The 27,510-nt window shown below is 36.8% G+C and overlaps 1 protein-coding gene across 5 annotated transcripts; it reads left to right on the top strand.

Annotated features, from left to right (window-relative positions):
• Positions 1-1,140: 1,140 nt before the first annotated feature.
• On the top strand, positions 1,141-26,066 carry LOC114245082 (uncharacterized). 5 transcript variants are annotated; one of them, XM_089735828.1, is made up of 11 exons: positions 1,143-4,184; positions 4,829-4,903; positions 8,649-8,883; positions 12,888-12,966; positions 14,275-14,431; positions 15,746-15,885; positions 16,562-16,726; positions 18,775-18,856; positions 21,586-21,631; positions 22,014-22,700; positions 23,396-26,066. In XM_089735828.1, the coding sequence occupies exons 2-11, from the start codon at positions 4,898-4,900 to the stop codon at positions 25,021-25,023; spliced, it is 3,225 nt and encodes a 1,074-aa protein (XP_089591954.1). In that variant the 5' UTR covers positions 1,143-4,184; positions 4,829-4,897; the 3' UTR covers positions 25,024-26,066. The 5 variants fall into 5 exon arrangements, with proteins under 5 accessions (XP_089591950.1, XP_089591954.1, XP_089591952.1 ...); XM_089735826.1 differs by having other exon boundaries at positions 1,145-4,184; positions 12,825-12,966; XM_089735824.1 differs by lacking the exon at positions 8,649-8,883 and having other exon boundaries at positions 1,141-4,184; positions 12,825-12,966.
• The last annotated feature ends 1,444 nt before the right edge of the window (positions 26,067-27,510 follow it).

Consider the following 27,510-nt stretch of genomic DNA (forward strand, 5'->3'; position numbering starts at 1 on the left):
CTCCATCACAGCGGGCGAGGACTGCTCTCCCCCCGCGCCTCCGGTTTGTTCTAACACTAGGGGTAGGGCAGACAAGACCAGGTGGAAAGTGGGGTGCTCTGATTTGATTTTCGATGTTTTTCGAATATTTATCCAATTGTATTACCAAAAAACTCGAGCAATTTTACAATTTTATATTATTATTTAATCTTATTGAACAAGATATTTTATTACAGACAGATAAAAAGACGCTAGAAAAAAAGCGCCATTTTACGTTCCGTTCCACAGTGTAATAAATATTTTGTTACTTTCTGTGTAAAAAAGTCAATATAATTGCTTATTACAGCAACAATTACTGTGCACATTAGTTACAACAAATTTATTATGTGAATTTATTAAAATAAAATAAATATATAGGTAAAAACATGACATAAAATACACGTTTACCGTGAATGGAACATGAAACGTCAGCTGTGACGTTTACCTTGACGATTTTTCCAATATTTATCGAAACTTTAAAAAATTATATCTCGTAAACCGTGAGTGTCCGCAACTTAAAAACTTTGCAAAAGCTTTCTATTTATGAGTACATCATCATGATCTACAAAAAAACTGTGAACTTCCAAATCGACGGACCATAAAGGAAAGTTTAGCCAAGGAAGGATATTCTATATGCCAAATTGCAAAAATGGTTGGTGTTTCATGTAAACGTGTACATAAATACTCTTGCACGAAAACGAAGTACTGGAGTAAATTAAGACCAGAAGAGATCTGGACGTCCCAAATCTACGACATAGCAGCAAGATGCTTTGTTAAAACATTATCGAAACCCAATCGACTTCCGACTGCGCCCCAAATTGCCGCTAAGTTAAATGAAACACGAGAAAAGCCAGTTTTGTTTAAAAAACCGAGACGAACTAGTATTCATAAGAAAAATAGACTTTTTTTTACCTACCTATGCTGATAGTCTTGAGAGGCTATTTCAGCTTCGCTCTAACGTGTGTAGGTGAGCTCCCGGGGCTCAAACCGGAGTGTTGCTAACACTGACCCTAGCAAGAGCAGTGCTTCGCAGAATCTACTACCGGATCGGAAACGCGACCCACTGAGAAGATCCGGCGAGAAACTCAGTGGGCTGTGTCTATGGCTTCATTCGCTCCTCGAGCCCTTCGTCGGAAGCGACGGGTTCGACGAGGACGGTGATCGGTGCTCCTGGTGCCTAAAAGCACCGTTAGTGGATTGGGAGGATCCGTAATGACGTGCTTTGGGTGACGTCGACTGTTTACCATTCGGTCTACAGGATCGGATATGTAGTTTCCAGCGGCCACGACAAGAGGGTTCTCATGTCGTGCCGCCTTCGCGAAGTGGCTCAATGATGCTAATTGTAGATACTTACTGGCAGAGTCGAGCTCCAGGTCATCGTTGAGGTCTACGTTCCTCAGGAACCATGGTGCTCCGACGGCTATCCTGCAGAATCGGAATTGAATAACCTGAAGAGGCTTCAAGTTGGTGCGGGCCGCGTAAAATATACTGGAATGGGCTAATAGGCACAAAAATTGGATGGTAGAAGACTGGAAAAGTCCTTTATACGGATGAGTCCAAATTTCAGATTTTTGGATCTTACAGACATGTATGCTATTGTGCTTACTATTAAGAATCTGGGTGGTAGCGTAATACTTTAGGGATGCTTTGGTAACAATAAGTCTGAACATTAGATAAAAGTTTACGGCAAACTGAATAAAGAAGGTTATCTGAAAATGCTACAGTAAAATGCGATTCCTTCTGGAATTAATTTAATTGGCCAATATGTTGTTTTCCAATATGACAATGACTTCAAACATTCAGTTAAATTATGTCAGAGGTTCCTAGAGCAAATACGAAACGAAGAAATTTTGCTAATTATGGAATGGGTCGAAGCGAATATCCTGAGTGTAAAATAACTATTGAAATTTTATGTTTGAAAAGAATACTACAATAACAAAATTATCTGGAACGTTTTTAACAAAGAGTGCTGTTGCGGCAATATTAAAAGACTTATTACACTTAGCTAAATTTAGTCGACTGAATTCAGAAGCAAGTTAAAAGCTTCTGATTCACTGTTCTTAATTCAGTTACTGAATCAATTGTCAGTTTAAACGCGATGAAGTTGGACATGTCGTGTGTGTAAGAGGATGGCCCCAGTATTGTCTAGACAACAAAAAATTGGTCTTAGCGTAACCCTCGCTGTCGGCTCAATTGAAATAAAAAAAAAAAAAAAAAGAAGAATAATATTTATTGCTGCGCGGAAAGTTAGCATATATGAACATTATGAGTGATTTAGTATCAGCAGACTTCAGAAATTATTTACGAATGGATTCGAGATCGTTTGACCTAATATTAAACTTTGTGACACCGTTCAAAAGCAGGATACAGTCCTACGATAGTCTATTATAGGTATATCTATTACATATGTAATCCTACGACAGTATAAAGATTGGTTGTAACATTAAGATTTCTTGCAACAGGAAATTCGTATCGAGATCTAAAATTTAGTTCTCTAATATCCCAACCCCTGCTGACAAAAAATATCCCTGAAACATGTCGGGCTATTTATAAATGTCTGGCACATTAAATAAAGGTGACTGAAATAAATACTTTTTATTCGGAAGTAAAAAACAAACTAAACCGTCCTTACGCACGGCGACCTATGGGACGACTGAAATCATTAAGTAACTAAATGCGATTACACCGTCCTAAATGTGTTTCTAATTAGGCTTCTAAATGATTTAGTCAGTCAGAAACCATCCTTGCTACTGAATTTAGTATGCCAGCTTACTGAATGCTATTACACTTCACTGAATTCAGTCGACTAAATTTAGCCCAGTGTAATAAGCCTTTTATACATACTACTACTCTCTCCTTAGCCGATTTCGGCCACGGCGACCACTTCAACTCCGTTTCTAATTGTCACGGTGTGCTCGTGTGTGGCTAACATAGCCGATCTTATTCTTAAACGTTAGTGCATATTGCGGGCAGGTGAGCACACTATTACAATAGTTATAAGCGATAGCAGAAGGCGGGCGTGTTTTCAGTTCATTGCGTCGCGCATCTATTTCAAAGCAGCGTTTCTTCTCAAAGTTTTTTACTTTGTTTTTCACCAAAGACTGCCATTTAGTCGTCTATTTGCTCCCACTCAGAAGGCCCAATGACGCCTTTTTTCATGTGACGTTTACCTAAGCAACATCTTTGTACCTGAGGAGTTGTCTGCCATGTCTGCCCTATAGATGTCAACTCTGGTACCTACCCAGCGACAGATCACGTGAGGTAAAAAATAATTATTTATACATACAGCCCGTATGCAACTTCTGTTTCTTGACATGTGTATCTTGTGGGAAATAAAAATAGTAGGTACCTACCTACGCTTGTCCCATCAGTATGCTCTAAACTCTAAACTAAAGTTTATATTATAACATAATAAATGCAGTGTGCAGTTTAACTTCATATTTTTATAAAATATGTTATAACGTAACTGACAATGACGCTTGTCTCGCTGTGTGCAACTCTTGTTTGGTCATTTTATATTTTCCGCCAGAAATCCTCACCTGGATGTCACGAATCCACTTACGGGCCATTTTATGTGAGACGTATAATGAAAAAATATTCTAAATTTCGTTCATATTAGACTTATTTGTACCTCTAAGGGATATGAACATGAAGAAAATTCTTTATTCGAAACTTGGTTGTAAAATTATGGAATTCTAAAGAATTGAACTGATTGACGAAAAGGTTTATTTAAATTTATTGAAATGAAAACATTTCAAACACCGATGTGATTGAAATCTGCATTAAACGAAATAAAAACAAAAGTAAGAAGATATATTATGTGCATACATAGGATTTTCGAGAGAATAAAGCTTAGAAAGCAGGAAAGGAAAAAAGTAAAATAGCGGTGGTGTATTTTTCACCTGAAACCGTTTTATAAGCATGTCGACCGTTTCAACAAAACTCTGGAAGTATGCCGAAAACTAATGCCGAAAAGTGCCGTGAATATCGGCAGAGGCAAAAGGAGAAAAATATGAAAAAAATAGCAAAATTTTGGAATGTCGCAGATACTCGTAAAGTCGCAAAAAGTTCAACGGAACGTGTACGGGAATTCCGTGCACGCCGCCGAACATTAAATGTTCTACATAATAATGCGTCCACTGTACAAAATCATGAATATGATCATCGTAAGTATTTGAACATTTGGTAATCAATTAATTTCGTCGTTAATACTGATCATATCATCTTCATGCATCATAATATTAATATTAGGGATGTCCGAAATGCAATAAATTATCGATATTTTTTGAAAATATCAATATCGATATGAATATTTTTATTAAAAAATATCGATATACGGACATATAGAGATTGAAGTCGTCGTGGCCTAACGGATAAGACGTCCGGTGCATTCGTATGTAGCGATGCACCGGTGTTCGAATCCCGCAGGCGAGTATCAATTTTCCTAATGAAATACGTACTTAACGAGTGTTCACGATTGACTTCCACGATGAAGGAATTACATCGTGTAATAAAAATCAAACCCGCAAAATTATAATTTGCGTAATTACTGGTGGTAGGACCTCTTGAGAGTCCGCGCAGGTAGGTACCACCACCCTGCCTATTTCCACCGTAAAGCAGTAATGCGGTTTGGTTTGAAGGGTGGGGCAGCCGTTGTAACTATACTTGAGACGTTAGAACTTATATCTCAAGGTGGGTGGCGCATTTACGTTCTAGATGGCTATGGGCTCCAGTAACCACTTAACACCAGATGGGCTGTGAGCTCGTCCACCCATCTAAGCAATAAAAGAAAATCATTTTTTTTTTTCAGATGGCTTTCAAAAATATGTAATAAATAATGTACAAGAGAGTACCTTAATTGGACATAATAATAAAAGTTATGATAGTAAGTACCCGAAAATTTTTGTATATCCATTACTTTTATTAATTGAAGTCATTTATAATAACAAGATAAATGTAGTCTTAGACGGCTATAATTAAGGGGACTGAGCTCTGGAGGTTAGGGATTATTTTAAAACACTGACTTCATGGTTAATAATAATATATATTACAAACACTGCACTATTTACAATATTTTATATTTGTATAACGCTAGGATGTTTCACTGCCCGTGTCTAGATGAGAAGTCAGTTGTTATTACAGAAGACGATCAACTGTTATAGTCAAGGCAGTCAGACAAGTCAACATAAAACATTTAAAGAAACATTCCGATATTCGAAAACTGTCACTTCACATGTGACAAGTGTTGCCTGCCATTACAAAAACATTCAAAGTAATTCAAACTCCAAACAACATGTATGTAATGTTTTGTATAGATGTTTAACCCCTCTTCTTTATTTTTTAAATTGGTTTAAAATTTGAATTCCATTTTGATGTTAATGTTTCTAATAAGAATCGAAAGTTAATATTTCTATTTAAAAAAAAAAAACTTATATTGAGCATTTTAATTTCGATACTAATTATGGCAGTTTCTAACCCATTTGCTACGTCAGGCCTCGCTGCAAAGTGTTTGACAGGAAGAACCATGCTGACAGTTCGCACATCACCCATCGTGTATAGGCGCTGTTTTTCAGCCGCTTCTCATGAATTATTCCTTCGTTATCAACGTGTTGGTTATAGTAAAAAAAATATCTATAAAATTTAATTTATCTAAAATGTGTGGCATTATCTATGAAATAGATCACTTCGTATTATCCTGAATCCTACTTAACGCTTCTGATGATAATTGCTTCAAATCTGTTGATAGGTGGGGAATAATTTCCTTTGGTAAATATTATTATTAATTTCAGCTAACGCTGGATATAGTGATCGGCATGAGTCAATAATAAGTTTGTTAATAGAGTTAATAATATAAATTCGTGTATTTCTTCCATATCGGTCACCACTCGGGAAAGCCAAATTAGCAGTAAAAAATAACAACATACCTGTTCTACAAAAGAAAACGGGATGAATTGATAACCTTTTGGAAATCGTTTAAAAATAGTGCTTTCTGACTATAATACAAGCGACACCCCGGGCAAAACTATTACATATATAAAATTACTAATACATTTATAAAGCCCAAATTGAAGGACCCGTACCGCTTTCATACTAGGACGCCTCTATCCGATGATTTGCAAGCGAAGTAAATTGTCCCTTTGTAATAAGGTGACAATCAACAAAACTTGCATACACCCTGTCATGACTAGTGGTCGGAGTAGGTAGGTAGATTGATTTTATATACTTGCGTCAAGATGTTATAAAATGGACCTGCCATTTTATCCATAATGTGCGGGAAGTAACGGGAAAAATTCCGGGATTTAACCTATGGAATAAAAAAAAATAAAAAAACATAGATAGGCTAACAAAATCTTTTATTATTAATACAATGAACAATTATTTTTAATTAAACAAAAACATAAATAAATTATTTTTAATCCTCATCGGATACAATTTCTATATTTAAAAATAGCGACCCGCCCTCGCTTCGCTTCGGAAACATTAAAACACACATGAAACCAAAAAATAAAATAAAAAAAAAGTAGCTTCGGAGCCTATTCGAAACAAACAAACAAACAAATCTTTCCTCTTTATAATATTAGTATAGATGTTAACATTATGCTTTAAGAAAAGGCCTAAAACATACTTAAGAAAATTATTAAAGCTTACCTGAACCAAAATAACTTGAAGTAGAGATCCTATCTAAAAACAAATCGATATCCGTAGATACAAGCCAAATTCGTCGTTTTAAGAAGGTACCAGAAATCAGTACCAAGCCAGGGTGAGATTATTATTTACACAACACCTTAAGCTTCTTGAGATCCGCCGTCGCGCGGGGGCCAGGGAGGCGGATCTCGCCCAAGCCCTGGCCCACTAAGTGTTTCGGGTCCCCCTCACATGTCGGTCTGGGGACCGGCGAGGGGGTCTTAAGAAGACGACGTGCAAGCTGATCTGCACGCGTTTTACGCAAGAGCATGGAAGGCCAGCTATCCTCGACCCACGCTGGTTCTGGCCCAGTGGGGTATTCCATAGGATAACTCACTCTAACCGGCGCCATCTAGGTGGGCTTTGGACAGCCTACCGACCGAGAGGGCTGGTGGTCGTGGTGCCGACGATCGCCGGTCCGTCGGCGTCCTGAGGGGAAGGGTGATGGGAGAGATGTGCTCCGCACTAAACGCTTCACTTTACCCCTTTGCCTTCTCATGAGTTCTGTCTCATGCGAGGTTTGGATGCTGGTTGTTGAGCGCCAGGAGGTTTTAGTTAGTTCGACTCTGACATGCCCCGCCCTCCATCCCCAGTGGAGGGCGGAAGTCCGGAGATTTCCTCCTGACCAAAAAAAAAGGTTGAGATGTCATTGCTGCCCGCATCGAGTTTATAAATATCTGCAAATTTACATGCATACATTTACTTTTTTTCTTTCTTTTATTGCTTAGATGGGTTGACGAGCTCACAGCCCACCTGGTGTTAAGTGGTTACTGGAGCCCATAGACATCCACAACGTAAATGCGTAAATATAAGTTCTAAGATCTCAAGTATAGTTACAACGGCTCCCCCACCTTCTTAATAGTTAATCTAGCTACTTAAGCTAAAGCTACTTAGAGATACAGTTAACGGACCCCTGACTTTATTTTTTTTTTTAAAGTACATAAGTTTTGTTATTGTTTCAGAATAAATAAGTTCGAGTTTCTATTCAAATAAATACTTACGAGCAATTGACTGTTCTTTACTACTCTGCAATTTACTTTCTTCTAGAGCTTCTTGTATTACTGTCAATATTTGGTTTGTGACAGCAGTGATATGAGATAAATATTTTGATGGCTTAGTTTTTACTCTATCAGTTTGACAATGAAATTTCGAAGGAAGACATCCAGGTTTCAGAGTAATTTTTTTTACATAGCCCATTACATGATATCGCATGTAGTTTTCCATGTCGTTTGGCAGCTAAAATACAAATAATTCAGGCACTTGTAATAATAACCTACAAATATCGTAAGTAACTAGTAGTACTGTTTAGCGACAGCCGTTTTAATATTTGCTACATCCATTAATTTGAAGTAGTATTATTATTAACATGCATTACGTCACTGCTTCACTGCTGTCAGCGATAGCCTGTCTCAGTGCTTAGCTGTGTACGAATATTAAATAATATTCTGGCAACCCCATCTAATGTGACGCAGGAACGTGCTAGTATTGACGTCATTCGTGGGTAACATTTCTGTAATCAATGATAATAAACGGTGAAAGTTAACATGTAAATAAAGCTACTAAAGTAAATTAATCGTAATGCAACGAAAAAAATATCGTTGGTGTGTAGTGCCCCAATGTAGGAATACTTCTAAATCTTCTCCAAATAAATTATTCATTGATGTACCACGTAAAGCAGATATAAGAAGAAAATGGTTAGACCTAGCAAGGCGAAACCATCAAAATATGTCTGTGACTTCACCTGTCTACTTTTGTGAAGATCATTTCGATGTAAGTGTTGAATTCATCTTATGAATGACCTCCTCTATTAATTTTGAGTATTATGACCACTGATGCTGTAGTCAATTGAGTTCATGAAAATATATATCGGCAAGACCTAAATAATAAATATTTACGTACGATATTTGTAGGTTATTATTACAAGTGCTGAATTATTTGTATTTTAGCTGCCAAACGACATGGAAAACTACATGCGATATCATGTAATGGGCTATGTAAAAAAAATTACTCTGAAACCTGGATGTCTTCCTTCGAAATTTCATTGTCAAACTGATAGAGTAAAAACTAAGCCATCAAAATATTTATCTCATATCACTGCTGTCACAAACCAAATATTGACAGTAATACAAGAAGCTCTAGAAGAAAGTAAATTGCAGAGTAGTAAAGAACAGTCAATTGTTCGTAAGTATTTATTTGAATAGAAACTCGAACTTATTTATTCTGAAACAATAACAAAACTTATGTACTTTAAAAAAAAAATTAAAGTCAGGGGTCCGTTAACTGTATCTCTAAGTAGCTTTAGCTTAAGCTTTAGCTTAAGTAGCTAGATTAACTATTAAGAAAAATCCCAAACTATAGTTCAATGAAACAAGCAAAGTAAATAAAAAGCATCTGAGTTCCAAGATTGAACTGGGCTGTTCCACAGTTAATATTGTAGAAACTTTAGATTGATTTTTGTGTTTCGTTATTGTAAATCAAAGCTTAATCAAATCAAATTTAATTCAATGATACATTGACTAAAATGTTTAGAATTTTTTGCAATTATTTCGATAAGTATTTTAAATACATTTAATTCAATAAACTTTTAGTTTAGTTGTTGATGAGAGGTGTAGATCCATCTGAAGTGACTCCTCAGAGGCTGGCTTTCCTTTGTCACTTCTGATTAGCATGGCTGGTAGTAACCACTTTGCTTTGTGTCATTGTAATTGTTTTATATCTTCTATCACCATCTAGCACATCTACTATCAATATGTTTTTCTAAGCTTAAGACTATTTAAGAAATACATTTTACTACATTGCTCGCATCCTGAAGCCTATTTGTCAAGGCAGATACTTTGAAACTCTGTGTATTGTACAGATTTTTCATGGGAAGTATATTGAGGGATTTTTGGAAATTTTTATCCCAATATTTCCATATTACTATCACACTGATAAATTTACACTTCAACTACTACCTGCAACTGCTCTATGCATTTCAAGAGACTATTTTTTTTCATACAACCATTATGTTCTAGAATGAACACTTCATTTACCTGACTTCTATAAAGTTTGCTGTGTATCATTAAACAGTCCCATTACTCTGTAGAATTTTTGTTTTACCTGAGGTGGTAATTCAGTACAGATTCAGAGCTTAGGGGTCTTGATCAGTGCTTATTACATTAGTACTTATTGTATTTTTTATTTTTATTTCTTCGTTAGAATCAAAGTCTTTGTTCAAGATATTTGGCTTTCTGGCTGTACTTTTCTCGTCTAATGTGTCAGTTTCTGGCACTCATAAAACGGATGCATTTCTCATTCTTGAGTTTCTTAATGGGTAATGTTTTAAATATTTAGTTATTTAAATATGGTGCACTGAAATGAGTTATTGCGTGGAAATAACAAGCTATGCTACACTTTATTACATACTTTAATACATTTATTTTCACTTTACTTTCTAAAACTGTGTTTCTCCAGGCCTTTGATTTTTTATTGCCTTGATTAACCATCTAAGCTATAAAAATAAATAAATAAAACTTCATGTGAATATACCATGCGCTTTATCCTTTATACGTATAAGGTACTGACTCTTTACAATCGGAATTCTTCTTCCTTAAGAGTAAATTTATCTAATGTAAAACATTTTCACTAAGAGTGCACGGAAAGATTGATAATGATATTTTAGAAAATTAATTGAACACAAACTACGGTCTGTAACCTTTTTAGGAGCTTTAACTGGCTGGTCTTTGATTAAGGATCAGGAACAAAAATAAGACGCTCGAGTGGACACGTTTGCAGACACGAAAACATCTTCATTTCTTAGAAAAAAGTTTAATAATGTTAACGACTTCAGTTTATTATAAACCATAATAATTTAACATAAAGTTTAATTACCATTGCAAAATATATGTATTTAGGTCCTTTCGTCAGAGAAAGAATATTATGGAATAAATTTAAAATGTCACTTGAACATAAAAAGTCATCAGTACAAAAATATTTATTCTAAAATGATACATAAAGTCTAAGTTATAAGGTTAAAAATATTTGTTTAAAATTTCGTGCTTATTGTATTGTGGAATTAGATGTAGATCTTGGTATTACATTTCAATGCTCAGAACACAGCAAGTATTGAAAGACATAGAGTTGCAGAATATATTTGTTTTAGGTTTGTTTTGTATGGTCGCAACTATTTTTGACCGATTCAAAAAAGTAGTAGATAATATTTTACATTGCCGCTATTACAACAAATAGGTAATAAAAAATTAAAATTGAATAACTTAAAAAATATGAAAGGAAACACGAAACATGTTTTCCACGTATTCTTTATACAGAAGTAATTAAAACAATAATGTAGGTTTAATTACCTTTAAACAGATTCAGTTTGTTATAAAGCTGTCTTTTAGAAGTCATTTTTATATTATTTTTTTATAATACTTTTTTGCATTGATTTGCCACCACCATTGAACAATTCTAGAATTTTTATAAGGGTTCTATATTTCTTCTCCTCTTTCTTTCGCGACAATATATATCCATTGTGCACAGCGACAAGGGGCTACTAGGAAATCTACAAACAAAAATAACATTATAAAATAACAAAACTACTCTATGCATTCCCTGTTCAAGAATAGGTGATGTTTGTTACAATAGTTGGCGCCTTGTTGCAAACATTGGCCAAACAATTATTCGTAAATTGTGTTTATTATTTTATGAAAAACACTTAATAATATAAACTTACAAAAAAAGATATTCCTTCCAAAACCTTGGTGTTACGGTGGTTTTTTACTCAGTTTTTGAACGCGCAGTGCAGCGTTTTGACGTCTTAGTGTTGGCTATGATTGGACCATACTAATTTGAAATAAGACCACAAATTTATTTGTGGTCTTATTTTTCGGGCCGTTTTTGAAGCGCTAATCGGGAATCTAGTAGTATTATTGATCGAAGTCACTATACGATATATTGGACGCCTTACGCCGCGGCCGCATTTTTTTGTCTAAAAAGCGTACAGTGTATATAATAATATATCATTGTCATTTACAGAATATGTTAATAAAAAATATTCGTGGAACTGCCAATTACATCTTTGTATGGGATCCAGCTATTATTACCAATAGTTTAAATTAATACGTTAGGCATTAGAAATATATTAGGAAATAGAATGGAATAGATGTATCTTTTCGCTTATGTATACACTGATTTGATGCACTGAATTTTGTAAGCATATATAATAAGTATTAATTATAATCTGTAACATAACCATGATATTTATATATTCCATAGTTTATTTAATCAATTATTTTGCAAAATTTGTGTTTTGTATAATATTAATTTATATATTGTGTGTATTTATATAGTAGATACATACCTATATTTATATTATAGATATAAGTACTAACTACTAGCTTACAATTTCATTAATTTACAAGAAATATAATTGAACCTAATGTTAATTGCACCTTGCATAGCAGTCCACCTTATCGGTAACCGTACTCGTCGAACTCGACAAAGAGTTCGCCGTGCAACCTAACCCATGAATCAGCTCGCTGAGTTTCTCGCCGGATCTTCTCAGCGGGTCGCGATTCCGATCCGGTAGTAGATTCATTCGCGAAGCAGCTACTCTTGAGTTGTTAGGTCTCCTTCGGAGGCGCTCGGGTAGCTGTTAGCAAATCCCACCCCTCCTGGCTGAGCCTTTGCTCGCCCACCTGTCCTGGTGAAACTGGAAAGGCCTCCGGGCCACCAGTAATCCTTCAATCAAAAAAAAAAAAAAAAAGTCCACCTTAGACTTTTCTCACTGCGCTTTTACTATAGATCAATAGTTTATTGGAAGAGATCGCTTTTCGTGCGATGTGAACGACATTTTGTAATTTCGCATTATTATTGTTTTCGTATTGTATGATCTTGATTTGAAATCTTTCAATTTTACCGGTAAATTTAATATTAAGTGTGGGATTCGCTCAAAGTAAATAACAGTTTTTTTGAAAAGTAACAAAATTTAATATCACACACGTAAAATGTTCACACACTTATTGCCCGATCGCCATCTTTTCTTCTTTTCTCCGTCCCTTTCTTTCTCATACATTCATCCCTTTCACTCTAAACGTTCCGTTTCCCACATTAGTATGTTATTAAAATAATAAATTTTCAATTAGATATCCAGAATAATACTATATTGGACAGCTGCAAATGTCGAATGATTCGGTCGTTGGCTTCAGAATTGATACACGGAATGAAACCGGATAGCGAAATCTGGGCGAATATGAAGACGCACCTCGAAAGCAACAAATTGCTGTGGTAAGTGATTGCGGATTGTGTACTAGTGATAAAGCTGTACCAGTCGACTGTCGCGGTAGCTATCATTATGCCGGCCACTCATGTGAAGGGCCGTCAAACATTCATTCGCAAACTTAGCGGCTGTGCAAATGGGTTCGGTACTCAATTTGCGAACCCGTTTGCGCTTCCTCCTACACTTGTTTACGAATGTCTCACGAATTTTTCCTCCTTTTTAATTCGTCAATAGAGCATTGAAGAGAAAAAGAGTTTTGAATTCTTTCCCAGGCATCATTAACAACCATGCTGTTTTTATGGGATTTCTTTTTGATGAAGATACGCTACACAGTAGACGTCACGATCTATGAAAATAGCTAAACTTCCGTTGCCTTCGCAATCCTGGGCGCAACTGGTCACACGTATACGTGGGAGACTACGCGAAGGATCGCGGTTCGCGCGCTTTGATGTCTGTTAAAAAACCGACGCGGCTTGGAAAACCACAAATGCAGCGAAAACTTTGCATAATCATTTGCAAATGACGTCCTACACTTGCGGGTTTGCGTATTCGTGCGAATGTGAGTGACTGGTATTAGAACAAGGCACGAAACGGTTTTCTTAGTGCGAGTTTTTTAACGTTCTCGATAGCGTAAAAGTTAACTCGAATTTGTATGGAGTTGGAACGTTTGCCGATAAGGGCGCTGCTTACACTAAGCACACAGCACTTGAATTACCACCAAAAAAATATATATTTAAATAAAAACCTCGCTTACAACACTGTAACAGATTGCGAGCCTTGTTGTTCCTTTATTGACTTATTGATTTGGATCCGTAAAAGTATTTGCGCAAGAGAATCCTGCGGTGTCTACTGTATGCGCACGAGTTGATGTCCATCGGGGCCAGAGGCGACGCGCAGGGGACAGCTCGCCCCCACCTTCGCCCGCCTCCCCGCATTTGTCTGACGCTGAGTGTTGTCCTTGACGGTTGTCACGCGTGCTTATCGATATCGAAATTTTACGCTAACGCTATTGTGTTATTTAACCATGACTACTCCGCTTCCATCAAGTTCAGATAGAAAAAAACCTACTGAAAAAAGATACATACTGATTTCGACTCTGATCTGTCGGTTGTCTTTTCATTTGATAGTGATTGAATTGGAATTTAAAAAATATTTTTGTCTCTGTTGACTAAATCGGTAGTTATTATCGACATTATCATAATTAACTAGGTCACAGCACTACCGCATTCCTCAGGATGGACATGAACTCGCACGCCTACTGTAGATCTGGTTGGGACACCCACGGACATCTAACGTTCTTAGCAATTTGTTAACAGGGACCACATGAAAACCGTAGTACTGAACAAACTGAAGAAGCTTTACGCGGCAGAAGATAAGAATGAAAACTTGCCGGCTAACGATCGAATGTCCCAGGCGGATTGGCTATTATTCGACTTTGCTCTCGTCCACGAGAAAATAGACCTTATCGAAAGAGTAAGTTGGGCGAATATCATAAAAACAAATTACATTATTATTACAATTATAATTAAAATTAATGTTAATGTTTTATGTATGTTTATTTATATATATTTTTCATTTTATACTAGATTTTTTCTTTTTTTTTTAAACCTTAGTTTAAAAATCATGCTTTAATTCCTTTTATATACTACACTATTCCCCCCTTATACATCGTATTTCTCTCTGCTAATGGTTTTGCTGGAAGAAAACTCATGAAGTTAAGCTCGCCTTTGTACATACATAATATTTAGACATTCTTTAAATCTGTTTTTTATTGTATTTTCTTTTTGTGTACAATAAGTATAAATAAATAAATAAAATAAATACAATTCCATATTCAAATTTTTTTATTATATGTCAAATCTTGTAAGGCATGTTTTCGAGTGTAATAATTATTAATAATAATGATGTCGTTTTGAGGTCGATTATATACATAGTAAATCGTATTTTGCTACTCACGATACAGACTATGCCTAGTGTGAGGATCATTGGTTAATATTATATTGTCGATGCCATCTGCGTTATTTCTCAATTTGTTAAATATGTAAATAGTATTCTAGGTCATGATTTAAGAGTTTATGTAGTAAATTAATTATTATAAAAAGGAACGTTTTGAATCGAAAACATTTGAATATAATTTTTTTATTTATTTAAATAACTAACGCGCCATTACTTGCCATTAACATACATGTGCCTTTGTACATAATTTTCCTATTACTCTGTACTATGTCTTTTTTTTCTGTGTGTACATAAATAAATAAAAATAAAATTAAAAATTAAAAATTAAATTCGTACTATAGGCACTTTGAAGAAATACGTGTTGTAAAAGTGGATTTTAAGTATTGAAATAGGAGAATTTTCAGTAACGTTCTTTGAGTATTTCGGTGCAAAAGGCTAACCGACCTTTACTGAATGGCGACGAGAGGCCTTTACTGAATGTGAGCCAGCACGGGTTGGTAACAACACCATTCCAAACATCAGCGGTAGGCAGCGGTTTGACTCTGCCCCTGGCATTGCTGAAGTCCATGGGCGACGGTAACCACTCATCATCAGGTGGGCCGTATGCTCGTCTGCCTACAAGGGCAATAATAATAATAATAAAATCTGCCGATTTGTGTCTCAAAGCACAAGCATGCGTTCAGTTGAATGATGGGTCAGTCGTTAAATAATATAATAGAGACTACGATCTCGTGTCTCTAAGTGGGTAGCGGTATTGATGCTGTGATGTCTATGGGCTTCGACGACACATTCCCATTCAAGCAATAGAACGTCGTGATATCTCACTTTCAGGATGTTATGAGATGTCAAACTCAGGATCGTCAGCCGTTGATTGATCTCTTCGAGCTGGTGACGAAGTTTGACATAGAGGACAGGTCCGGAGACAGTCTGGCCGGCGCCTGGACTGCGGCCACCGCCCTCTACAACTCGAGGTAATTATTTTCAATTGCATAGATGAAGGAACGAGCCCATGAAACACGTGGCGTTAAGATATAACTAGAAGTACGTGGATGGAATGTAATTTTTTTTTATTGACCTTGTAGACAGACGAGCATACGGCCCACCTGATGGTGAGTGGTGACCGTCGCCCATGGACTTCAGCAATGCCAGGGGCAGAGCCAAGCCGCTGCCTACCGCAATGCCTGCACTCACCTTGAACCGTGAGTCGCAACACTCGTATAGGAGTAGACCACTGGTTTACTGGTGGTAGGACCTCTTGTGAGTCCGCGCGGGTAGGTACCACCCCCCCGCCTATTTCTGCTGTGAAGCAGTAATGCGTTTCGGTTTGAAGGGCGGGGCAGCCGTTGTAATTATACTTGAGACCTTAAAACTTACATCTCAAGATGGGTGGCCCATTCACGTTGTAGTTGTCTATGGGCTTCAGTAACCACTTAACACCAGGTGGGCTGTGAGCTAGTCCACCCATATAAGCAATAAATAAAAAAGACCAGGTGATCTGAGACAGAGCTGAGGAACTGAGTCTTGCAGAATTTTTAGCGAATATTACCATGCCTTAAAGTGCCCAAAATATAACAGTTTCTGACATTTTACATACCTGCTCGCTGTAACCGTATAATTGTATTCCTTAAATGAATCGTTCCTTTACAGGGGTCATCAGTGCTCACCGATGCTACTGCAGAAGCGTTGGTATCAGCTGAAGGAGGTGACCAGGGAATCGCTATATGAGTACTGGTACGCCTCCCGCGAGAACTCTCCTTCGTCGGCCGAGTCTATACAAAGACCAACCAAATTACAGAGAGCTGTTGCCCGGAAGTAAGTAAACATCTTCAAAGTTCATTTCGAAATTAAAACATACGTTTTAGGGGGAGAATTTGTCTTCATCAACGATTGGGGGTTTGAAAGATATTGATTTGTATGAGAGTTGAGTGAGTATTATTTTAAAGTTAAATGCGTAATAGACAGTAATAGGCAAGCAAGAAAGTAATCTAAAGTAATAAAAGAAACATTATATTAACAACTAGCGACCCGCCCTCGCTTCGCTTCGGAAACATTAAAACACACATGAAACCAAAAAAAAATAATTTAAAAAAGTAGCCTATGTTCATCAGGGACAATGTCGGCTTCTAATGGAAAAAGAATTTTTCAAATCGGTCCAGTAGTTTCGGAGCCTATTCGAAACAAACAAACAAACAAATCTTTCCTCTTTATATTTATTAATTAATTAATTAATTAATTAAAAAATTATTAATTATTAATAACAATTAACAATTAACAACTAGCGACCCGCCCTCGCTTCGCTTCGGAAACATGAAATTTTATTATTGTTTATTTACGACATCACATTAGAAACCTCAAAAATAACAGTATTTCTCCACTATTTAATGGATGTTATCTTCTTCTTCTCTATATATAAAAATGAATTGCTGTTCGTTAGTCTCGCTAAAACTCGAGAACGGCTGGACCGATTTGGCTAATTTTGGTCTTGAATTATTTGTGGAAATCCAGAGAAGGTTTAAAAGGTAAATAAATGAATGAAAATGCTGGGAATTAAATAAAAATAACAACTTTGTTTTTCCTTTGATGTCCCCCCCATCGGACGGATTCCTTTTGTCTTTTATTTATCGATTGAGGCACTACGAAGTCTGCCGGGTCAGCTAGTTATACATATAAACCTTCCTCTTCAATCACTCTATCTATAAAAAAAACCACATCCATTTGGATGTGTTTTTTTTGCGTAGTTTTAAAGATTTAAGCATACATAGGGATATAGGGACAGAGAAAGCGACTTTGTTTTATACAATGTAGTGATTAACATAACTTCAAGTCTCGCGTTCCCCCCGCCAATAGATAGCGGGAATGTTGCCATTGTTATTTATTGTGTTTCTTAAATTTATAGGGAAATATGTTGACGATTTATTACTGGAGGTAGGACCTGTTGTGAGTCCGCGCGGGTGGGTACCACCGCCCTGCCTATTTCTGCCGTGAAGCAGTAATGCGTTTCGGTTTGAAGGGTGGGGCAGCCGTTGTAACTATACTGAGACCTTACAACTTATATCTCAAGGTGGGTGGCGCATTTACGTTTCAGATGTCTATGGGCTCCAGTAACCACTTAACATCAGGTGGGCTGTGAGCTCGTCCAACCGTCTAAGCAATAAAAATAAAATAAAAAAAGTTCCTTATCACACATAACGTTTGAAGATATTAGTAGCTCACACGTAGGTGTGGACAGAGATGTTGTTTATGTCATGTGTTGTACCGTAATTTCCATAAGTTTTCGAAGGAACCGTTTAATTATCTTTAATGTCCCACTATTAGAAGAGTTGATTCCTAACACCTGCAACTGTATCTAGTGCTCATTATTGCCCCAATACATGAATCTCTGAAGCTAACTCACCTCAAATAACGGCCTTCTTGTGTAGTGGTAAGTGACATAGTCACTACATAAAGGGGTCGCGGGTTCGAATCCCGCCAAGGGAAGATATTTGAATTTGAATGATAAATATAAATGTCTTTTCCAGGGTTATGGATGTACCCCTCTCGACCGGGTATCCGTAAATGGATTCACCAGCGTTAAAAAAAAAAAAAAGGGTTATGGATGTATATTAAATATATTATGTATGTGTATAATAAAAATCTTACATTTATTTCCGTTATCTGGTACCTGTAACACAAGTTCTTTACGAACTTATCACGGGACCAGTTAATGTGGCGTGATAGTTGTAAATATTTATCTATTTATCTAAATGCGTTGATTTTCAAACGAGTGCACAAGGATTGGCTATGTCCCCGGCATTGTCTATGTTAAGGTGCGACTGCAATAATGGTGGTCCTCGGGCAATCACTGGAATGTTCTATTCCAGATACCCGTCAATAATAACGAGTGCGTTTCCGGAATGGCGAGAACTGATCGAGAACAGACTTGTAGTAATGTCTGAAGACTTGGTAAGTCCGAAATCTTAGTACATATCTGTTGTTAACTGTGTCTGTTACGGCCTGGCCACGGGGATCGGCGGTGCGAACAGCGAAGCGGTGGACGAGGCGACCATTCGCGCAGCACCGTTTGCAGGCCAGGGGTACTCACGTTCGCCGCCGCGACTAGTAAGGAAGTCCGACAGCGAAATGTCTATATCGAAATTATCTCGATATTGCTTACAAATTAATAGTTTTTTGGTTCAGGACCTATTATTTGGAAAAGATTGTGAAGTAAATTTTTTTTTTTTTTTTTTTTATGTGCTTATCTGCAAGTACATGATTTGAATAAGAATCGGAGTGTACCTATAGATGGAGAATTCCACAAGAAGTACGAGAAATACTTTGGGTGGCTAGACTTCCAAATAGCTGGTCTAGCTAGTATTTCAGCTATTTTTTTTTTATTGCTTAGATGGGTGGACGAGCTCACAGCCCACCTTGTGTTAAGTGGTTACTGGAGCCCATAGACATCCACAACGTAAATGCGCCACCCACCTTGAGATATAAGTTCTAAGGTCTCAAGTATAGTTATAATGGCTGCCTCACCCTTCAAACCGAAACGCATTACTACTTCACGGCAGAAATAGGCAGGGTGGTAGTACCCACCCGTGTGGACTCACAAGAGGTCCTACCACCAGTAATTACGCAAATTATAATTTTGAGGATTTCATTTTTATTACACGATGTTATTCCTTCACCGTGGAAATCAATCGTGAACATTTGTTGAGTACGTATTTCATTACAAAAATTGGTACCCGCCTGATATTCGAACACCGGTGCATCGCTCAACACGATTGCACCGGACGTCCGTTAGGCCACGACGACTTTAAAAATATAAAATAAAAAATAAATAAAAAATATAAAAATTTCGGTTTTAATTTTTCGCGGCGAAAACAACTAAACTCATTTAATCACTGTACTATTCGCCGCGACTACCGCTCGACTCCGTGGCTCGCGCCGTCCGTATTCATGCATTTGTTTTGCTCGCCCGCCGCATCGCGCGATTAGCTCGGTACATTTCGCCGGTCGCTTCGCCGGTCGCCCGTGCGCGTGGCTTGTTAGGTACATTTCTATGCTCTTATTTTAGTCGCTAGACGCTTCGCCGTTCGCACCGCGCGAATATTCGTATCGGCGAATGTCCCGTGGCCAGGCTGTTAGACGTCCGGTGCATTCGTGTTGAAGCGATGCACCGGTGTTCGAATCTCAAGCGGGTACCAATTTTTCTAATTAAATACGTACTCAACAAATGTTCACGATTGACTTCCACGGTGAAGGAATAAAATCGTGTAATAAAAATGAAACCCGCAAAAATTATAATTTGCGTAATTACTGGTGGTAGGACCTCTTGTGAGTCCGCACGGGTGGGTACCACCGCCCTGCCTATTTCTGTCGTGAAGCAGTAATGCGTTTCGGTTAGAAGGTTGTAACTATACTTGAGACCTTAGAACTTGTATCTCAAGGTGGGTGGCGCATTTACGTTGTGGATGTCTATGGGCTCCAGTAACCACTTAACACCACGTGGGCTGTGAGCTCGTCCACCCATCTAAGCAATAAAAAAAAACATAATATTGTTACGCGCTGGGGTTCGGGATAAATAAAACTTCCCCCGTAGTACAAATAATTTTAGGCGTTTTAAGTGTTAAATAGACTTTTAATTATTAAAACGCCTTAGGGACACTACAATTCGCACTTCACTTCTTCCGCTTCGCTGCCTTTTTTTTTCGGGCCGGGGCCGTTTCTCCTTCGAGGTCCCCGAGCCGAGGGGGAGCGCGGGGTATGAGGGACTTGACGATCTGCAAGGTGTTGGGAGCAGACTGCGGGTCCAAGGAATTTTAGGGCCCTACCCACTAAACGACTCCCCTGCACTCTTACACCCGACGTCCGATCTCCGTCCGGGATCAAAACCCGGTCAGAGTAGGGGGGTCCCCGCGGTCAACACTACAAACAGACACGCGGCGCCGTTAGAGCCGTTCCAGCACCATAAAAATTTGAGTTAACTCTTACGCTATCGAGAACGTTAAAATACTCGAACTAAGCACATGATGATCCGTTCGCTGTTTCGTTTCGAGTAAAACCGATTACTAACTGCTTCGTGTCATCTTTGCAACGCTTCTACTGTAGATACGAAAACTCTACAATTATCGAGAACATTCCAGATGGGACGGGTCAGTTCGATATTTGTTTCCGCTATTTGATAATAGATGGCATTACACTTCTCGAGTGTTCTCGATATTACTAGTTCTTTTGATCTTCATTACTACTATTCAACGACAGATGGCGTTACTCTTACCGGCGTAACAATATTGTTTAAATTATGGTGTTAAAGACATCCGCGTCGTATACTTATTTAACATTTATTTATTTATTTATTTATTACACTTCATGTACTATTTAACTTCGCTTTTAATTGGATTTTCGCGCCCAGTCACTGCTCTTAACCTAAATTTTTAAAACCGCTTACCATTAAGTATCACTTGAACGATAAAATTTGTTTGTATTCTCTATATACTGTCTGCACAATTTTTGCATCTACTTATGTCACATATGTCACATAGATCAAAATAATCTGATAAAGTGGTACATTTTATTTATTAATAACTAAACTCATAGCGACCTCTGTATTGGCTGGCTGAGACATGAGCGGTATTAGTAACAAACAATATTACATGTACGGATCTTATCAGTTTAATTTTAATTCACAGGAAAGGAATAATTGGATGAGCAACGCGGAATCTCCGATAGACACTGGCAAGTTTATTTACACTTCATTATATATTCAACTAGATGACTCTGTGAACTTCGTATCACCTACATAATATATTTTGTATAAAATATCATATAACTTTTTTTATCTACATAATTAAAAGCAACACTGTTCTACACTTAATAAATTTAAAGCTTTTTGATATACCATATTTTTTTGCGTAAATTTATAAAGATTATGGTTTTCGGACTCGCGAACACGCGACCTATAAGCCAGACGGGGAAACTCAAGTTGATTCCGCAAACTTGCAACTACGATTTATTGATGGTGATTGCAAAGACCAGACGCACGGGAAATTGTAGACTCTTAAAACCAAATAACAATCAATTACAAAATACCAACTAACATTCTAATTTTTTCTTCCAGAATCTAAACCAGACTTAGAAGTCGTTGAACCTTTCATAGAAACGATAGATGTGGACCAAGATTTGGACAGCGAAACAAGGGAGCACGGGAGAAGAAGCGAAGAGAACACTGAAACCAATGGAATTATTATTGAAATAAAATCCGAACCTAGAGATTTTGAAGATCTGATTGACTCATTACAAAATACCAAAATACCATTACACACTGGTAAAACAGGAAAAATGATCGAAAATGAAACATGCAATAATGTGTCTGGTGAAGATGTGGTAAAGACCGAAAAATATAGAAATATTTCTCCCATTCTTGATCACCTTCGCGACACGACCCAAAATTCAAATGAAACAGAAGCCAAATTTAATATGGATATAGTACCGAAAATTGCTGGTGTCTACGGCAATGTCGATATGTTAAGTAAAATTATAAATTTGCATGATTCTCAAGTAAGTACAGAACCAACAGCTACAAAAGTAGTTGAAGATGAATCAATGAGAGGAAATGAAATTGAATTTCACCAAGACGATGCAACTAGCAATGTTTCTAATGCAATAAAAGACAGAGGCTTGCAAGACACAAATATAATGTTGAAATGTGAAATAGAAGAGCCATCACATTTGAATATCTTTGATAATGGAATAGAATTTGCTGATACCAAAATTCAGTCTATTGAAAAGGACCATGTAAATACAGGTGATATTTATATTTACACCATTTCTAATTTATTCCACTTTTTTGTTTTTATCATACAAAGTAGATACATCTATAGTAGTCGTCGTGGCCTAAAGGATAAGACGTCCGGTGCATTCGTATCTAGCGATGGACCGGTGTTCGAATCTCGCAGGCGGGTACCAATTTTTCTAATAAAATACGTACTTCAGAAACCTTCACGATCGACTTCCGCGGTGAAGGAATAACATCGTGTAATAACAATCAAACTCGCCAAATTATAATTTGCGTAAATGCTGGTGGTAGGACCTCATGTGAGTCCGCACGGGTGGGTACCACCACCCCGCCTATTTCTGCCGTGAAGCAGTAATGCGTTTCGACTTGAAGGGTGGGGCAGCCGTTGTAACTATACTGAGACCTTAGAATTTATATCTCAATGTGGGAGTCGCATTTACGTTGTAAATGTCTATGGGCTCCAGTAACCACTTAACACCAGGTGGGCTGTGAGCTCGTCCACACACCCATCTAAGCAATAAAAAAAGTTATTTATGTAATAGGACAAGATGTTATATCGGGACGATCAATTCTAAACAAAAGATTTGAAGGGTGTTTTCTTTTTTATTAATATTAATAAACATTTTTCAGAGCTCATCGAATATTGGCAGTGTTTAAAATAATGGCAAACCTTTTTTTTAATTCATAATAATTTACTATTGCAGCTTACGTTATTCAGATAAAGAATGAATTCACGTTACCGAATACAAATTGTGAAAATGCAAATAGTACACAAACTTCTGAATTTACCAGGCAACCATTTGTCTTAAAGGAAGGCGAAGAGAAAATGTCAAAAAACGAATCGCCTCGTAATGACATAAATAACAAAAGCTCAAAACAACTGAACGTTTCCGAAATCGCTGCTAAACGACCGACTGAAATCAGTAAAGTGATGACTGGAAATAACTCTGATATTAGCAATACAATAAACAACGATTTGTTCGTTGAAAGTAAAACTGCTGAAAAAAATGAGAATAGAATAGACGATAGTTTGAGAGTGAAAATGTCTAGTCACTTATTTCATAAACCCCGAAATCGTTCGTATGATCCTACACAGCTTTGCAAGAATCCGGACTTTAACAAGAAGTTGAAAAGGTTAACGGATGCATTCTTAAGTTCGCCGCGTAACAGGGTACTGCTCAATGCTTGCAGGCCGATCACTGTTGATGTAATGAAGGCGATTGAATCCAAACTGTTCAACGGTACAGTGTACTTGAAGGACTGCGACCAACTGAACTCGAATGTTCCAGACCGCGGCGCCGTTAGCGACACTGCGACGCGAGTTCCATCAACAATCGCTTCCAGAAGCTCAGCAAATATTCGTTTAGTCAATCCTGATCATTTAATGCCGCTATCTAAATGTTACACATCGAATTTAACACAAAAAAGTTGTGGTGATGCGATGGAGATAAACAGGAAGATCAATCAACCAGATATAACAGAAGTACCTTGCTCAAATCAAAGTTGGCTGACAATTGAAGTGCCTCCCCTTACCGTGCGAACTAATAATGAAAGCATAACAACTCCAGAACCCAATTCAACCCTGTTATGTAAAGAAAAAGAAACCAGTATTTCGTCCAAAAAGAAACCAAGAAAAGAATTTTCAATTGTGAATGATGGTTTTCTTACCCTCGACCTCCTCAACAAAATGTTACTGAAAATCGATGAAGAGGAACATTTTTATAATCCTTCCAAAGTAAATTTTGGTACATCGTCTCAGATACTGAAACCAAACGCAAAAAAATCCATTCTTCATAAAAACAAAAGTATTCCCAATGTTGAAATACAAATCTGTCCCTGTAGGTCTTCTGCACAAAATACAACAAAAATGGTGTCAGCTGTCGAACTGTTGAGTGAGCGAAATTATTCCGCTGCGAGTGACAGCCCTAATGTTACAGACAACATCGTGGCTGACAGTGAATGTATAATCGTTGAACCGGTATTCGCGCAGGAACAATATCAGACTTACAAACATGAAATGATAAATACGACATCTAACGTAAAGACTCTAGTGATAGAACCAATCTTCAATCATGTTGCCGAACAATCTAAAAAACTTATGTTTTTGGCGTCGCTTGCGTCTCAACAAACGTTAGATAAACGGAAAGAAATAGATGAAACTTCTTACGTTAATGTAGATAATAACTACGAGATCGCTGGAAAGATCGTAAAAGTTGACGGAAACTTCAATCTAAATAAAAGTATCAATAATGCAAACCCTCCCCACAGTAGACGCATATTAGGTCAAACACGTAAACCACGTGTAAAAAAATTTAGTGATATACTTACATAGTACCCTAACGAGACTGAAATTGTGTTTGAACAGAATACAGTGATGGATGATAATGTAAATATACCAATTAACAGTTATGGTACATATCCTGGACGTCCATCTGAGAACAAATTATAACCGGTGAATCAACGCGATAGATCACGCCGATCGTCGAAATGGATACATAACAAATCAACCCAATACTTGTTGTCGAGTCGGCACTGTAACAACTCACCAAAATTAGAAAAACTTTTTCTCTATTCCAAACTTGATTTATGAATATATGACAGTATAAATAATAAAGGTGAAAATTTGTGGAATTTTAATCTTGGAGCACTAAAAGAGACTAATGGTGTGAATAATGAATCTAAAACGAAGAAAGCCAAAAATTGAAGCGTGTCTTTCAATAAAAATACTAAAGTTGCTGTCCTGGAAGCGAGTGGCACAAGGTTTGTTGATCCTAAAATTAACATTCCTAAGATTGAGAAAAATAATCATAATTTAATTTGATGTATATCAAAATACAGATAAAAATGAACTTTTAGTAAAGTACCTGTCCTACGTAAAAGTAGTAGCGAGTCACTTATGTGCATTAGCGACTGTTGATGTTGATGATGATGAACTTGAGTGATAATTACAGATTCTGTAGAGAACTCAAAGCTACTTATCATATACTCTGTAATCACAATGGCCAAAAAACTAAGAATTGACATCTTAGGAAATTGTGATCTGGAAATTGTGTTCAGTTTTTTTTCATAAAACCTGCGAAATCCGTTCGTGCCGTGTTGGATATAAAGAGTAATAAGTACCTCATAATATTTATGAAATATCATAATCCTCATTCAATATGATTTTCATTTAATTTAAAACTTGTAAAATACAAAACAGTTTATTTAGATCTGTGTACATAGTTATGTCAATAATAAAGAGAAGCAATATGTAAAATACTTTTAAATTGTGATAATTATATTATATCTAAATATATTAATTTAGGAAACTAATACCACAAGTCAGTATTGGAAATAGGTAAAGTTTAGATGATAATAAATATAAAAAATATTGAAGACCTGGTTTGTTTAATATAAAATATACCAAGCAAAATGCGATATGCTCATCTACCTTCTAAAGCAAAAGCTTACTCTAACAGTTTTTGTTTTTTGTTTCCCATGTGTTGAATTTTTTTATTTGGGTTTTTACCCGAGCGACTGATGTGTATCGTGAGCCTGGATGAGTAGTTACTACCAGCCTGCAGACTTCTGCAATGAAGTAATTATGTGTTCATGTATTTTGTAATGAGACATATATTATAACTCTATTTCATAATGAATGGTGGAATCTTGTGTGGTGTTGGATGTGTATGTGCTATAATGACTTCAAATGATTGTTTCGCGGTTTTGGCTACATGAGCTAACCATATTCTCAGATCACCAGTAGATACTAGACAAGGTACGTCCTTCTCCTCTTTAAGTCTATAATCTTCAATGCTTAAGGTCGTGGCTTCTTATAACGATACGAAATTTTGAAACGAACATAACTTTGACGGGTCAAAATAGGTGTTGACATTATTCGTGATGATCTGCTTAACACCAGTCAGTCGTGTCAAGTTTCTTGAAATGCATAGTACCTATGTATAGTTTACCATAAAATTTATTGTGCTGAGGCTGAATTCCGCCGGTAGTGCCTACCTGTTGAGTAAATCTTGATTATCTTGTGTAAGTTTTGGAAGACGCAACACAGTTGATATTTCGTACCTACCAAAGTAACTCCTCATTTTGTTAACAGAATTTAGGATAAAATAAAAAAGTTGAATATTTAATAAATATATTTGACGAACTTTTCAGTAATGAAATAGGTATTTTAATTATCTGTATCCATACAGTACGGCTATATATTTTTACAATGAAAAACCGTAAGGCCCATTTCTAGCCCATTCTTCATATAGATCTCTAATAAAATATGCATATTTACAGTAATTAATTGTTTTATACTGTATTGATAAATAATTCTAGAAGCTTTTTAGTAGTACTGTTTTTTCTAAATGGAAAGACAGGTATCATACAATACAGCGTAATCTTTTTTTTTAATGAAAAACGATAACAAGTGCGAAGTGAAATGAAATGGGATGAGATAATATGAAATAAAATATAGTCTCAGTAAAATGGTGGTTATTTACTGAGACTTTTTCAGTGGACTTTTTGGAGGAACCCGAGTAGCTGCGTCCAGCGGCTTTGTTTCATTTTCCCACATTTGTGCACTTTCGCAGATATTAAACCAACGTTAATACACATTTATTCTGAAGAAACACTAAATAGTTAAAATAATTCACATAACTTGGCTCCTCGCATTCCCGCCAAAAAATCTGATTCCAGTGATCTCGAACGTCATCGAGCGAAATCGGTAGAGTTGCCAGCTAAAATCGGTATATTTGTACCCAAAATCGGTATTTGACAAAAAAAAAACACAATATTCAATCAAATTCGTTTATTTACACTATTTTGGAAACGTCAT

Source organism: Bombyx mandarina, chromosome 20 (assembly GCF_030267445.1).
Source record: "Bombyx mandarina strain Sakado chromosome 20, ASM3026744v2".
Classification (NCBI taxonomy): domain Eukaryota; kingdom Metazoa; phylum Arthropoda; class Insecta; order Lepidoptera; family Bombycidae; genus Bombyx; species Bombyx mandarina.

Excerpts from the sequence above, each read along its gene's own strand:
- LOC114245082 (XM_089735823.1), top strand. The coding sequence starts at position 8,281 with ATGCAACGAAAAAAATATCGTTGGTGTGTAGTGCCCCAATGTAGGAAT. Across the intron at positions 12,967-14,274 it reads GAAAGCAACAAATTGCTGTG|GGACCACATGAAAACCGTAG; the intron begins GTAAGTGATTGC and ends ATTTGTTAACAG. Across the intron at positions 21,632-22,013 it reads GGAATCTCCGATAGACACTG|AATCTAAACCAGACTTAGAA; the intron begins GCAAGTTTATTT and ends TTTTTCTTCCAG.